This window comes from Microtus ochrogaster, chromosome 19 (genome assembly GCF_000317375.1).
Source record: "Microtus ochrogaster isolate Prairie Vole_2 chromosome 19, MicOch1.0, whole genome shotgun sequence".
Classification (NCBI taxonomy): Eukaryota; Metazoa; Chordata; class Mammalia; order Rodentia; family Cricetidae; genus Microtus; species Microtus ochrogaster.
In genome coordinates, this window is record NC_022021.1 from 59,307,312 (window position 1) to 59,321,576 (window position 14,265).

The 14,265-nt window shown below is 41.7% G+C and overlaps 1 protein-coding gene across 1 annotated transcript; it reads left to right on the forward strand.

Annotated features, from left to right (window-relative positions):
* The first annotated feature begins 5,295 nt into the window (after positions 1 to 5,295).
* Positions 5,296 to 12,851, forward strand: Esm1 (endothelial cell specific molecule 1). Its single transcript, XM_005356813.3, has 3 exons — positions 5,296 to 5,764; positions 9,291 to 9,443; positions 12,550 to 12,851. Exons 1-3 carry the CDS (start codon positions 5,464 to 5,466, stop codon positions 12,648 to 12,650), a joined length of 555 nt encoding a protein of 184 aa, XP_005356870.1. The 5' UTR covers positions 5,296 to 5,463; the 3' UTR covers positions 12,651 to 12,851.
* Positions 12,852 to 14,265: the final 1,414 nt, after the last annotated feature.

A 14,265-nucleotide genomic window follows, 5' to 3' on the forward strand; every position in this document is an offset into this window, starting at 1 on the left:
AAAGAAAAGAAAAGAAAAGAAAAAAGGAGCACTTCACTTGACTCTTACATGCAAATGTACTTTTTGAAAATAGTGTAAAAATTATGTTTAGTCTTAAAAAACACCTTATTTTTTTAAAAAAAATAAAACCTTAAATAACTGTAGATATCATATTGGGGAAAATATTGCTCCAATACATGAGTTCATTTCTGAAGAATGAAGCAACTCATGTGCTGAGGATCCTAGTAAAATGTTTGCCACATAAACACGAGGACCTGAGTTTGACCCCAGCACTCACATAAAAATCTGGGTATGGTGGTATATGGTTATAATCCCAACATTTGGAATTGGAGACGGAAAATCCTCGGTGGCTCACTGGCTAACCAGCCAGCCCAGCCAGTGAGAGATCCCATCTCAAAACCTAAGGTGGGCAGTCCTAAGGTGTGGCCTCCAAGGGTGTTATCTGGCCTTAATATGCACTTGCATACCCATGAACCTGAGTACCCATAAACACCTGCATATAGCAACTACAGATACATGCACATACATAAACATCCAAACAGAATAAAGCAAATCCTCAGAAACTAGACTCTTGCTTGTAATGGCCATGACGTCTTCACAGCTCTAACCCAGTTTAGTCTTCTTAGCTCCTTGTTGAGGAAGTGAGGGGAGGTCTAAATCATCTGCTATGTGGGCTTCTTAGGATCATATAGTTTGGTAGTAGTTAAGATGTTTCTAGAACACCTACAAGTTTCCCATGTCTTTGACTTAGACAACTGACCAGGGGCCACAACGATTCTTCGCTCTTTGACAGGTGTGCTTCTTCAGGGACCTATGGCTGTAGGGGGTCCATATACCTCCAAGGCTGGGATGTCACAAGGACAAAGCGGAGTTCACACTGGAGCTGACATGATGGGATTATAGTCTAGTCTGGTTAGTGGCTTCTTCCTTGAAGTCTGGATCTCCTTCCTTCGAGGGAACAGTTTATTCTGTATGTCAGTTCAGCCCATTCAAGAACCTGACCCTCACTTTGATTCTCTTGGTAGAAAGAGAATGAAAAGGAGAGAAACAGGTGGTTGTGTTTATGTATTTAGTAGGTTTTGCTATGTGCTAGTCCTTGCAATAGGCACTAGTAGGAATATTAGAGCTGGTATCAAAGCAGGGAGATTTTAGATGCCCCTCTACACAAAAAAATTAAACTGAAAATCAATTCTAATATACCTGAAATTTTCTTATACATGTTTCCACTTTCTCCTTGGCAACACTTTCTTTTAAGCCTGCCATTCTAATTTAAATCAAATCAACATTATCTGGTAAGGATGGCTTATTCAGAAGGCACAGTTTATAAGATACAATTGACTTGACCATGAAGGTTTGGAAAGCATACAGGATCTTTCCCACCAGATCTTCGTCTATCCAGAAATTAAGCCTTGGTATTTTATTGCAAGCAGTCATTACGTGGAAAATAATGCACAAATTACCAATGCATATTACGTCAACTTATTTTCTTGGGTTAGGGCCTTGAGTTCAAGGAAAGAATCACACTGACACTTGAAGTGTACAGGATGTACCACGCTGACAGACTCTCTGCTTGAATGATTTTTGTTCTCTGCTGGAAGATCACTTGCTATCGCCTCGGCACCCAGGGATGATTTGGACTGACTCATTGTAACTTGAACTTGCGTTTTTAGAGCCGTGAGAGTTTGTCCTTTCTCACTCTTTGACAGCGGTTTCACAGGCTGAGCAGGAGTAGGTATGTGCCAGACGCCAGTGCAGAGCTAGCCAGCCAGGCAGACCTTAGGGATCCACACCAGCCTTCCCTTTACCTTCCTTTCTCTGTGATGGCTGAAGGTGAAAGTCAGCTTCTTGATTAATGATGCTGTGATCTCCTAACCACCTTTGGGTTATTGGTAAGTTCCCTACTTGAAACGTTGGAGAAGTTAGAAATAAAAAAAAATCCCATCAGGATTGCTGGGACAAAGGGGTTTTGTGGAGTCATAGAAGCAAGTGATCATAATTTCCCCCAAATAAATAGTTAGATGTTATGCCTTGAGATAGTTTCATCACTGATGAACTCCGGCAATCCTATTTCTGCTGTTTTCTGTGGACTGTGTTTGGCGTGGTATTATGGGTTTGGTACCCTTAATGTACTCTTTCTCTCTGCCCATTGCATTTGCCAAACGTGGCATCATTTTGGTCTTCATTTCTCTTGCATAGTGGAAAGTATTTGTGGTTTGTATGGTCTCCAGGTGGAAAAAATCCATTTGATGACTTTACTGGCACAGCTCAGTACTTCAGCCACCTGGATCACTTGTCTGCCTCCTATGTGTATTTGACTTTGGAGTTTGTATTCTAGTGTCCAGAGCCCACTGATCTTAGGGCTGGAGTCCTAACTTAATTATTTACTAGGTGATGTTCGAGCAGATACTTAACCTCTCCCGGCATCTATTTTCTTATCTCTAGGATGGGGTATGAATAATACCTAGTTCCTCATGTTTGGAAGACTAAACGTGGTAACCTGTATAAAGTGCATAGCTTAGTGTCTGCCCATAGTAAGATCTTCGTAAAGATAAGACATTATTGACCATACTTCCAGTTGACCACTATTTTCTCAGAAAGTGATGTTCAACACAATCTGAATAGGACACAGCGTAAGTCATGAACCAGACCATTGGCGTCATTGTCCACTGAGGCTTAATTGGGTTGTAATGAGCAGTAGGGTGGCTCTGACATTAGACTAAGATGATTCTCATTAACCTCTGACAATTAATTATAAGAGCCAAGAGTCAATTATTTAACCTCTTTTAAAATTCTGCTTCTTCATTCAAAAAGTGATTCATGATATTCGTAGTAGCTTCATCATATTTAGGGGATCATGGGAGTAAATAAGAAAGAAGAACATTTAAGAACATCATTTTCACAGTCTCACAAAGTCCGTGTTTTCCCTGATACGTGAAATGCAGAGAACAAAGAAAGAAAAGTAAACAGAAGCCTGTTGGGTATAAGGGAATGGAGCAGGGAGACTGGAAGGAGGAATAAACAAGAATAGGACCCATAGAGTCAGGCACTGCTCAGACCTCACGGAGATTTTCTTAGTGGACAGTGGGTAAGGCAGAAACTCACAAATGGTTAAAGAAGAAAGAAGTGTCTGCGGAGAGCTCAGCCACAGTGGGAAACACACCACACCCCTGTCCCCCAAGGTTCAGGGACCACTGAGGAAGAGGGGATAGAGGGATTGTAAGAGTCAGGGGTCTGGGAGAATTGGCGCAAAGCAATGTGTTCTGGGCACGGTAGGACCACTGCACTTGACCTCAGCAGCTATGGTTGCCAGCACAAGCCAAGCCAGTGGATATCCCAGTAGGGAGGGAGGGCAGCCTCACGAGGCCCTACCCCTCCTGTAGCTGAGGAACTACCGACGATCCTGACTTCTGACAGAAGGAGGGTTAGTTAGTTTTTAAGGGTCTGGCCCCTGGTAGGTCGCTTAGGGTCCAGGGGATAATCCCATACCTGTGAATATACGGGCAGCATGAATTAGAGTCAGTGGCTTTCTTTGGATGGACTTAGAAGGAGTTAAGTGGAGAAATGATTAATAAATTAATTTAAAAAAATTAAAGGTAGGACATTGAAAGGGTTTAATATGATCAAAGTGTATCGCATATACAGAAATGTCTAAATTAATTGTTTTGTGTGATTAACTACACAGTGAATTACTTTCTATAGTTTATATGTACACAAAGAACAGTGCTTGGCACAGACATTAGCTACTTCTACTACAATGAGTGTCCCACCTGCTAAGTACATGTTTGCTCCAGGAGAGATGAGCACCGCCTGTTTCAAGTTAGATTGTCATGAAAAATTTTGGGAAATTTGGTAACTAGAAGTCTTGCCTTCATTTCTCACTTTTCCATTTCCTTGACTTTTTGTTTCTGCTGCCTCCATTCCCCCAAAGGTACCCTGGCACCGCCTAATCAAGATGTCACATCCAGCGACTTCAACATCTTATCTCTTAGAGGGCACACAACTTTCAGGGGTCAAGTGCTCTAACACTACCAGCTCTCAACAGAGGAAGAGGGGGCTCCGTGGATGTCCCAAAGTCGCTTTATGACAGACAGGAATTACCCACTTCTCTGGGTCATTTCTTTAACCGAGCAGCAGAGGCTTTATTTCTAGATTGACAAACGGGGTGGGAATCGTAAAACTGAACGCGCTGTTGTGTGAGGCTTTCCCTGTCTTTTCTGACATCTGCATCCTCTGCTCACAAACCTGGCTACAGAAAGGCCCTGGGCCAGCCAATACTTTAAGAGGGCTATTGTTTTCCTTGGTGTGGCTACGCTCTGTTGTTCCTCCACCGCATGAAGACCCTGCTTCCTGGTGGGTAATGTTTTCCCTTCCCCATGACTAGCCTTTCTGGAGCTGCGTTCCTGTTTCCCTGCTGGCTCACTTGTTTCTTTGGGCTCACTGCCTTGTTTGGCAGTTTTTAAGCAAATGCTCTGATAGATGCCAGGAGGTGAGAAGAAGGACCAAATGGATGCAATCACGGACAAACAGACTGGGTGATGGATGAGCCTTTTCCCCAGGGAGTTTGGGGCAGGAGCAGCCCCAACTGATGAGTTCTTCCAAAACTGAGTAATTCAGAAACAGTGCAGGGACAACCTTATCTCTCTCTCTCTCTCTCTCTCTCTCTCTCTCTCTCTCTCTCTCTCTCTCTCTCTGTCTCGTATTGATTAAAGAAAATGCTTAGCTTGTGGCATATCTAGCTAAACACAGCGACAGCCAAGATAGACTTGACCACGAACAGCCTAAATTGCTTTAGAAATAACAATTGAGGAGGTGCATGGAAGGAAGGAAGAAGTCTTTAAAAGGCCTCTATCCAAATATTTTCTTTCTTCTAAGTCTTGAAAAAACACAATATAACCATTTCTTCTTCCAAATAATCTCACAATTATATATCAAGGAGAAATACCAAGTGCTTATTTTTATTTGATAGATGCTTCTTCTGGCTTGATTCATGCCTGTGTTAGTCTCCCCAGGACTAAGGGACAGTGGAACAAAGCTGTATCCCGAGTGTTATGTTGGTATCAGAACAATTCCTGTGCAGAAGGGGGCTATACAACCTTCCTTATTCCCTCTTCGCAGACGTCCTTGAGTCCTTGAGACGGATGTGAGCGGAGTTTTTCAGCCTTCATGCAAAACAACCATCTAAACATAACAGATGACATCAGCTTGGGCTTTTCAATTCCTGGATGGCAGCGGCATGTTAATCCCAGCCTTCATCCTGGATTTCATAAACTAAAACAAGAGAGGCTGGCAGGAGCTCAGCGCTGCCGCTGGGTTGAGGAAATTGATGACGGGGAAGCATGCGGGCAACGCAGTGTATAAAACTCATAAACGTGTAGGCAGAAGCTCAGCTACTACTTTGGACGGCTGCTTCCCGCCAGCAAAGACCACGACGGCAGGGAGCTGAGCCCGAGCCAGCTGGGAGACATGAAGAGCCTCTTGCTGCTGACCACGCTCCTGGTACCTGTGCACCTGGCTATGGCCTGGAGCGCCAAGTACGCGGTGGATTGCCCAGATCAGTGCGACAACAGTGAGTGCAGAAGTAGCCTGCGTTGCAAGAGGACAGTGCTGGATGACTGTGGCTGCTGTCAGGTGTGTGCCGCGGGGCCCGGAGAAACCTGCTACCGTACAGTCTCAGGCATGGACGGCGTCAAGTGTGGTCCGGGGCTGAAATGTCACTTTTACAGTGAGGAGGATGATTTCGGCGACGAGTTTGGTATTTGCAAAGGTAAAGAATAACTCCTTGCTTCCCACTGTGCAGGGCTCCCTCAGGGTCTTTTAGTCAGCATGGGAGGTAAGTTCCTCCTCTTTTCTCCTGAACTACCAGGGAAGAAGTGCGGAGGGATGCAGGAGGTGTGCTTGAAAGAGAGGGAATTGGATCTGCAGGAAGGCTGGGCATGCAGCGTGCAGGAATCACAGCAAGGGTTGCAGCATTCCACCCTGCATTTAGATTCGAGAAAGAAGGTTGCAGGGGTAGCCTGTGTGGTTTCCTTTTCTGGAAGGCTTTAGAAACTTGACAGGTAGTCTGTTCCAAATGGTGTAGGTGTCCTTTCCTCTGCGAGCCAATGATCACAGAGGTCCTCCTGAGATAACCTCGTGGAGTGGTTTCCAGCCCCAGATTTAACCAGCCTTTGATCTTGAAAGAGTTCGCAGGGAGGAGTGCCTCTCTCAAGCTTAACTATTTCTGGTGAACACCAAAGTACTTTATGGCGTATGGTGGGCTTAAGTCAGTCTAAGAAATAACTCATGCTCTTGCAAGAGGGTTCCCTGAAGTATAAAATAAACCTAATTTTATTTGAAAAAATTTTCACTTGGCCAGAAAACAGCAGATGTTGTAAGACAGGCAGAAATAATAAAAGTCTAGAAGCCTGTTTTAAAAATAAAGTGGCTATTCTATAGATTAAAAAATAAAATTATGTTAAGACAGAAATCATAGCTAAATGATACATTGATGTACCTGTAGAGTTTATATCCAAACTTAGCCACTAAATTAATATTTTTGAATGTATAAAAGTAAGAGAAATGGTTACTAAAAAGTCTCCCATACATAGATGCCATATGATCTCATCTTTATGTATTATTGTGATTAAAAGCAATGTACTGTAGAATTTTATCCAGTTGAATAATACAAAGAAGCTGCCCAAATCAGAAAAATATGTTCTCAGAAATTTCTAAGTAACTCATATTCTATATGTTCAATAAATGACATCTTTTCCTGAATGAAAATCATACAGAATTGAGACAATCTCATCAATTTTCATTGTAGAAAATAGTTTATAAAGTCATCATCTTTTAGTCTGCAAAACCTTCCAGAAAGAAACTCTAGAAAAATTTGGAATTTTTTATTCTTTGGCTTATATTATTTTTGATTAAGACCGACAAGAGGCGGGCTGCCGAGGAAATATATTCTTTGGTGAACACACTTATATGCATTTCTTTCAACTGAATAGGCTCTGAGTTTTCTGGAAATTACAGGGCTTATCTGCCAAGAAAACAGCACCTCACATAAGGAAATTAGGGAGGACGTGGTTAGCCCAGTCTTGCCTATGATATAGTGAGCGTACGCAGGGGAACTGCTTTTCCTTTGGCATAAAAACACCTCTGTAAATGAGGTTATGAATGGACAGTGACCTCTGTGAGGCGGAGGTTAGTGAATTACGATGTTAGCAGTCTGTTTTGAATTGCTCTTTCTGGCATCCTCTGCATTGCTGCAGAGTTCAGTTTCGAGCTGTTTTTTTTTTTTGTTTGTTTGTTTGTTTGTTTTTTTTGTTTTTTTTTGCTCCTGGAAATAATAGAGCGTGTGGGTTCTTCTCTATTGCTGCAGGTGAATTCCCGATTTCGTTTGTTTGTTTGTTTAGTATTTAGATGTTTGGCCCCATGTGGCTGGCTAGCTATTGAGCAGCCAACACTTATTTATAGAATGTTTACTATCTGACCCGCACATCGGGGGTTGCCCTGGACCTGGAGCTGGGAAGTTGGCTAAGGTTTTCATTTTCAGCATTGCTGAAGACAGTCGCATCCTAACCCCGTGCTTTTCTGCCAGAAGGGTTTTTCAGATCTGTCTTAAGGACTTTTCTTTCCAGGGTAAGGAGGGTGTATAGCAGCAGAGCCTTCTATCGTTCGAGTGACAGGGGAAAGATATGTGCTGTCTCCTTAAAGACCTGTTTCATGCACATCCATCTTAACCATCCAAGGCACTGCTGAGGGCTAGACACTCCGTTCCTCACAGCCTGTCTTGACGCATGCGTGATTGTACACTGGCAAGGACACCTCCATGCTGAAAGAAAACATCTGCCAGGGGTTCCCAACCTTCCTAATGCTGCGACCCTTTATCACAGTTCCTAATACTGTGCTGACCCCAGCCTTAAAATTATTTTTTTTCCTACTTCATAATTATAATTTTGCTATTGTTATGAATCGTAATGTAAATATTTTTTGGAGCTAGAGGTTTGCCAAAGGGGGTCACGACCCACAGGTTGAGAACCAGTGTCCTACACAGATGCTCCTCAGTTAACCTTGTGAGGTACTGTTAGGCTACAAACCCTGCTCTTTTAATAAGGGACAGAATTCTTCACTTCACTGTAGCATTTCTTAGTCTAAGTATTAAACACTAAATCTCTGAAAGCTTCTGGGTTTTGGTATGTGTGCAAGCCCTCAGGTGTGTAAATCCCAAGGTTTCTTGCTCACGTAGCATCTTATCTTTTCAGGGAGCTTGATTAATGAATCCTTTTAACAGCTGGGGGAGTTAGTGAAGCCCTAGTGCTGTCCTGAGAGAAAAGGAGCTTTGTAAGTGTGGGAGCAGGGAGCTGTTTATTTTGTGGTCAGGTGGACTGACAAGCCTCTTAGGCCTTTAAAATGATGAAGTGTCAACTGCCGTAGTTTAAAGAAACCCTCACACCTATCAAAACTTCTCGAGGAGTTAATACTTACATATATTCTATGTCCCATCTTCACTGAGCTGTGACCAAAATAACCTGTGGGAATCTGTGTTATCTACGAAGAAAACAAAGAGACTTGTCTAAGGGTGGGGCTGCCAAGAAGCCTCAGTGGATAAAGGCACCTGCTGTCAATACTGAACGCCCCAGGGGGAGCCCCATGACCCAACCAGCTCAGCAAGCTGTGCTCTGACTTCTACACATGTGCTGCACAAATGCACACACATGCATACACCCATGTCTGCACGCACACACATGCACAGAGGGGCACACAAACACGTGAACTCACAAACACACATACAGTTGCACACACACACATGCGTGCATACATGCGTGCACATACACACAAACACGCACACACATGCACACACATGTACACACATGCACACACATGCACACACATGCACACACACGCACACACATGCACACACACACATGCACACGCACACACATGCACATACACAGAGGGGCACACAAACACGTGAACTCACGAACACACATACAGTTGCGCACACACACACACACTCTGAACAAATAAAATAAGTAAAGAAAGAGAGGGAAGTATTGTTAAAAGTCTAGTATAAGGAAACTTAAGCTAGCTTAAGTTTCGCATCAGGAGCTTAAGCCTGAAGCAGGTGTTATCTGGCCTTACTTTGTGGTTTCCCATTTGTGACTTTAACTTTCAAACCCTGGGGCTTTTGAGAAGTGATCTTCATTTATCAGTTAAAGTCAGGAGATTGATTCAAATCCTAAGGCTGTCGGGAGGGCGAAGCCTATGCTAACAAGCAGCAGTCTCTTTAACCCCCTCTCTGCCCTCAGACTGTCCCTATGGCACTTTCGGGATGGAATGCAAAGAGACTTGCAATTGCCAGTCGGGCATATGTGACAGGGTGACCGGGAGGTGCCTGGAATTTCCCTTCTTCCAGTATGCAGCAGCCAAGTTGCCCAGCAGGACCGCTGCCTCTCACACAGGTAAGCGTGGCCTCCCTGTAAAACCAAGGAGTAGAAGAAAACCATGTTTATCTGAAAGAACTTGTTATTTTGTGTTGTTTCGTTTTCTTTGAGGGTGGGGAGGAGAGGATGAGTGGTCATTGAGTTTAGTTGCTGTTTTCAAGATAAATCTCACTGATAGTTCTGAGGATACTGTGGTTTTTCATAGAGTTTACTACATCTTAATGAATTAACAAAAACAAATCTGTCATAAAAGCAACCAACTAAAATTCGTAAAGTTCTTGGAACTCTTTAGCGATCTTTTTTTTAATATACTCACTAGACAAAACTATTTCTCTCCCATGGAAAGAGAGCAGTGAGGGATTTGTTGGATCAGGTTTAAGAGCCACGATAAAAAGTACAGGCCACTCCTCCTCCCGTCCCCTCCTCCTTCATCAAATGGAAGCAATAAAATGGAATAATTGTGTTTTCATGGATTTTGAAGCTGGTAAGAATTAATCCCCATGGTGAGATCCAGGGCACAATAAAACTGGAGCAACGCTTCCATGCCACTTGGCGGATCCGGGCTTTGCCACTGTGAGCTGTGCTCTGCTGTAAGATGGTTCTGTGCACGCATTTGTTTATCTATAAATGGCCAAGTACACAGAACTCTATCAAGGTAAAAGCAACTCGTTTAACATGATCGTACCAAAAGAAATCAATATGTAAAATAGCATCTGTCATTAAAGTTTCTGTTACACATTACAAAATTGTTAAAAGAATAGATTTAAAATATGAAAAACAGTGAGTATGTGAGGTGATGGACATGTTAATTAGCTTAATTTAATCATTTGGCAATCAAATTATAACCATACATATGGATATATATGTAATTACACTTATATGTATATATATAAAATGATTAAAAATTAAATAATTAGAAACCCCCGCACTCACTCTCTGAAGAGGAGAGGTCACTCAGTGGTGAACAGACTGCATTGCTCTTTCGGAGGTCCTGAGTTCGATCTCCAGCACCCACATCAGACAGTTCATAACCACCTGTAACTCCAGCTTCGGAGGGATCTCTTGTTTCTGCAGACAAAATACTCACATAAGCCTCTGTCCATAGCTAAAAATAAAATTGTGAAAGCAAGGTTGTGGCTTTACAGAGTTATAAGAGGTCATTTGGAGAAAAGAAAAAACTTCACTCTTAAAACCATAAAATTTAGCCACAACAGCTAATATCAATAAACTATACTTCCTCCAGACAGAAAATAGATTTTATTTGGGTTATATTTCTGGTCCTCTGCCCTTGAAATTAATTAAAGTGTGAAATTCAGCAAATGTCCTTATTTCTTCTGTTACCCTCTTCCAAGATTGTACTTTTAAGTCAATTGGTAGTTTTAAGTATAACACTGGTCTTATATGCTAACCCTTATTAAATGAATATCTTCACAAACAATTAATCTGCAGACTGAGACAACAGTTTAAATCACGTGACTTATCTTTGTAGTCTTTGACAAAACAGGAAGCTGTAGTTTAAGACTTGAGTATCTGTTTTTGTGATTTTCACGTAACTTTTGAGGACAAATCCGCTAGGATCCCCAGCATATCTAGTATTGTGGAAGCACAGCTTCCATCTCTTGCCAAAAATCTTTCAAGTAGCCCAGGATCCTGGTGCCCCTCTCCCTCACATTCTCCTAGGTCCTAGGAACTATCCATGGGCACCACCAAGCTGTCTCTCCGATCTGGAAATGCTTCGAAGGAGCTGTTCACAGAACAGATTTGAGATCTATTTGCTCCGCTTACCTAGCCACCTCAAGCATTTTTAGCTTCTTTTTATCTTTTCTTTTTCTTTTTAAAAATTAAGTCAGATGCTGACTTCTAGGCTACTAGACTTATAAAGTCTTATAAAAGTACTCTATTACAGGTTGGTCATTATATATTAAGCTATACACACACAAAGTATTTCCAATTAAAACTGGGTATTGAGAGTTTGCTTAGAAATGTAAAAAAAAAAAAAATCAGTTGGTTTCCTTTCTTTTGGCATCCATGATATTTAAAAGACTTTTACTCAAGGAATCCTAGTCAACCTCAAGTTCAAGAGGGGCTAAAGATGTCTGAAAAATATAGACTGGCTGCCCTGTTTGGCTGTGCCTTGCCTAAATGGGATTTGCCTATCTTTGTGCTAGAGTCCACAGGGAAGAACGTGGCTACTCATTTCTACCATAGGCGTCCGTCACAGCACAGTACAAACCCGTCTGAGCCCACCCTTTGAGAACGGATGGATTGACTCTCGGGTCTCCCATCCTAGGTTCTCCCATTGCACGACGTCTTCTTCAGCTTGCTACTTGCCGATTTGTCTGTAGTCCTCTTGGCAAGGTGGTCTTCCTGATCTTGTCTCCGTTGCAAATTTCTATTCTTTTTTTGCAGTCAGTGTCCAAGAACTGAAATTCATGAGTCCCATTTTTTTTTTTTAACGTGAGCTGGGTGAGGCATGAGAATGCCCAGTAACCATTTATCTGCCAAGTCACAACTAATCTTGCGCCATTCTATTTCAGGATGTACACTGTGGACACAGCATGTCTCGTCCTCTTAGAAGCAGATTCTAAATCTTATAAACCTTTCTTGTATGAAGAGCAGGAAGGATAGCTGCCTTCAGACTATACCAAAAAAAATAATTCTTTTTTTTTTAATGCCAGTGAATATAAAAATCTTTTAAAGAGATTGATTCTTGCAGCAATTGATCACTCACTGGGATCACTGGGATGTGTGTTAAGTATTTATTGTGTTCCTAGAATTGCTGTCCATGCTAGGGATACAGGTGAGCAAGGGGAAGAAGCAACAAATGAAAGAAAGTCCTGCTTTTATTAAGCTGGGATTCCAGTAATAGCGTGAGATGATGTTGGGGAGAGGGCAGCTACACGTATACACCAGAAGATGATGGTGGTATAGAGAGAGAATAGTACCAAGGTGTCGTCTTCGCTGAAAGAGCGGTTCCGGGCCATTCAGTAGAGTTAGCAGAGAACTTTGAATCCAAGATTTATTTTAAATTCCATTAAAAGACAAAAAGCAAAATGAAAGAACCCCATGCTTGATCTTTGACTTACGGACATTTGGACACGATTGGTGTGCCTTCTGATTGCAGAGCGCGATGTGGCGTCTGGAGATGGCAATGCGGTGAGAGAGGAGATTGCTGAAGGGAACGCTGCTCGGCCCTCGGTAATGAAATGGTTAAAGCCGCGCTGATCCTGCCTGAGATTTGCTAAGAGAAGGCTCCACTTCAGTGACCAACGTTCATCCACCATTTTAAGAGCTGTCTAGAGGATGGACTATGGACATGTAATTTATGGAGATCAAGTGTGTTTCAGAAAGGATCCAGAAAAAAAAATATAGGCAATATACAACCCATAAAACACGTATGACTGAACACTTTTAGATATTGTTAAATATTTAAATGTATATAGATCTTTTAAATGCATGTGTGTGTATGTGTGTGTGCATGTGCGTGTGTGTGTGTGTGTGTGTGTGTGTATGTGTGTGTGTTACCACCAAGGAACTAAACATGCAATTGAGGTGGTCTAAAAGTTAATAAGTAAAAGCTGGAGAATCCGTGGGCCCTTTGGCTTGGGTGTTCATTCTTGTTGAGATACACGTTGAAGAGAGTTGGGAGTGAGAGAGAATGAAGGTGGTAATGAAAGTAGGGGGTTACAGCGTTTGGCTCTTCCTTGTGGTAGCTCAAAATTTTTCATTTCGTTTTAATTTGGGGAAACAAAACCAGAAAAGCCTTAAAGGAAGTGAGATACTGGAAGCTCCTGGGAGCCTGAGCAACTGCCTTGAATGGAAATACCATCATTATAGGACCTGCACCTGAAGAGAGTGGGGGTGGGGGCGGGCAAAGGATGAATATGTACTCCCACTGCTGGGTTAGTCATTGTGGGCCTTAAGAGATCTAGGAAGCAGTTTGCCTCCTGGGGGATAGAACAGGGTGGAGGTGAATATTTATGTATTTTTCTAAGCAAATCTGTTAGTTTAAATATTTCTCCAACACCCATATTTCCCCCATATATTAAGGAAATTACACTAACGTTGTTTGTTTAAAATGATTAGGAAAAAACGTGTATAACATATATGGTTCTCAAACATCCATATATGGAAAATTTGTTATTGATGATTACATTGATATTAATAAACATGCAGTTACTGTAGGCTTATAAAATGTTAAAAAATGAAAAACTAATTTTTCTTCGGTGAAATTTAGATTTAAATCAGAAAATAAATTTTTAGGTAAGTTGGGAAAGGAGAGTTACTTTTTACCAGGAAACATATTGATTTAAGATATTGTTTATTCATTTTTTTTATCCTTTTAAACTTGGTAGATGACTGGAACTGGAATTACACATGGGAGGACCTTAGCACAAAAAGGACTGTTGTACTAGGCGATGCAGGGAAATATTTGTAAAAGTATTTTATTTAGAGTGAAGAACCTATTTAAGACTTATTTCATTATTTACTCATATTTTATTCTTGAAGTTTGCCAACAGAGTTGTGAATGTATAAAAGATCTCTGAATGTAAACAGAATCAGCTGTTAGGGTTTTTCTGCTTGTTGAAGAACAATTTATTATTGTTTAATAAAAATGCCACAGTTGTTCCAATTGACTGGTTTCCTTTCAAATTTTACTCAACCAATTGGAGAGTTAATTCACATTAAAGGACAGATGTGTTTCTCCTACCAACAATGGGGGTGGGGGGGGGACAGAACATTTCTGTCTTTGCTTCATGTTTCCCTGTACTCAGACTATGACTCTCCTGAAACGTGGGTCCCTTATGTATGTGTCCATTTTGCTGAATTTTTGTTTCTT

Bases quoted from the DNA above. Each gene is read 5' to 3' on its own strand.
- Esm1 (XM_005356813.3), top strand. From the start codon at position 5,464: ATGAAGAGCCTCTTGCTGCTGACCACGCTCCTGGTACCTGTGCACCTG. The intron at 5,765-9,290 runs GTAAAGAATAAC...CTCTGCCCTCAG, and splicing joins CGAGTTTGGTATTTGCAAAG to ACTGTCCCTATGGCACTTTC. The intron at 9,444-12,549 runs GTAAGCGTGGCC...TTCTGATTGCAG, and splicing joins GACCGCTGCCTCTCACACAG to AGCGCGATGTGGCGTCTGGA.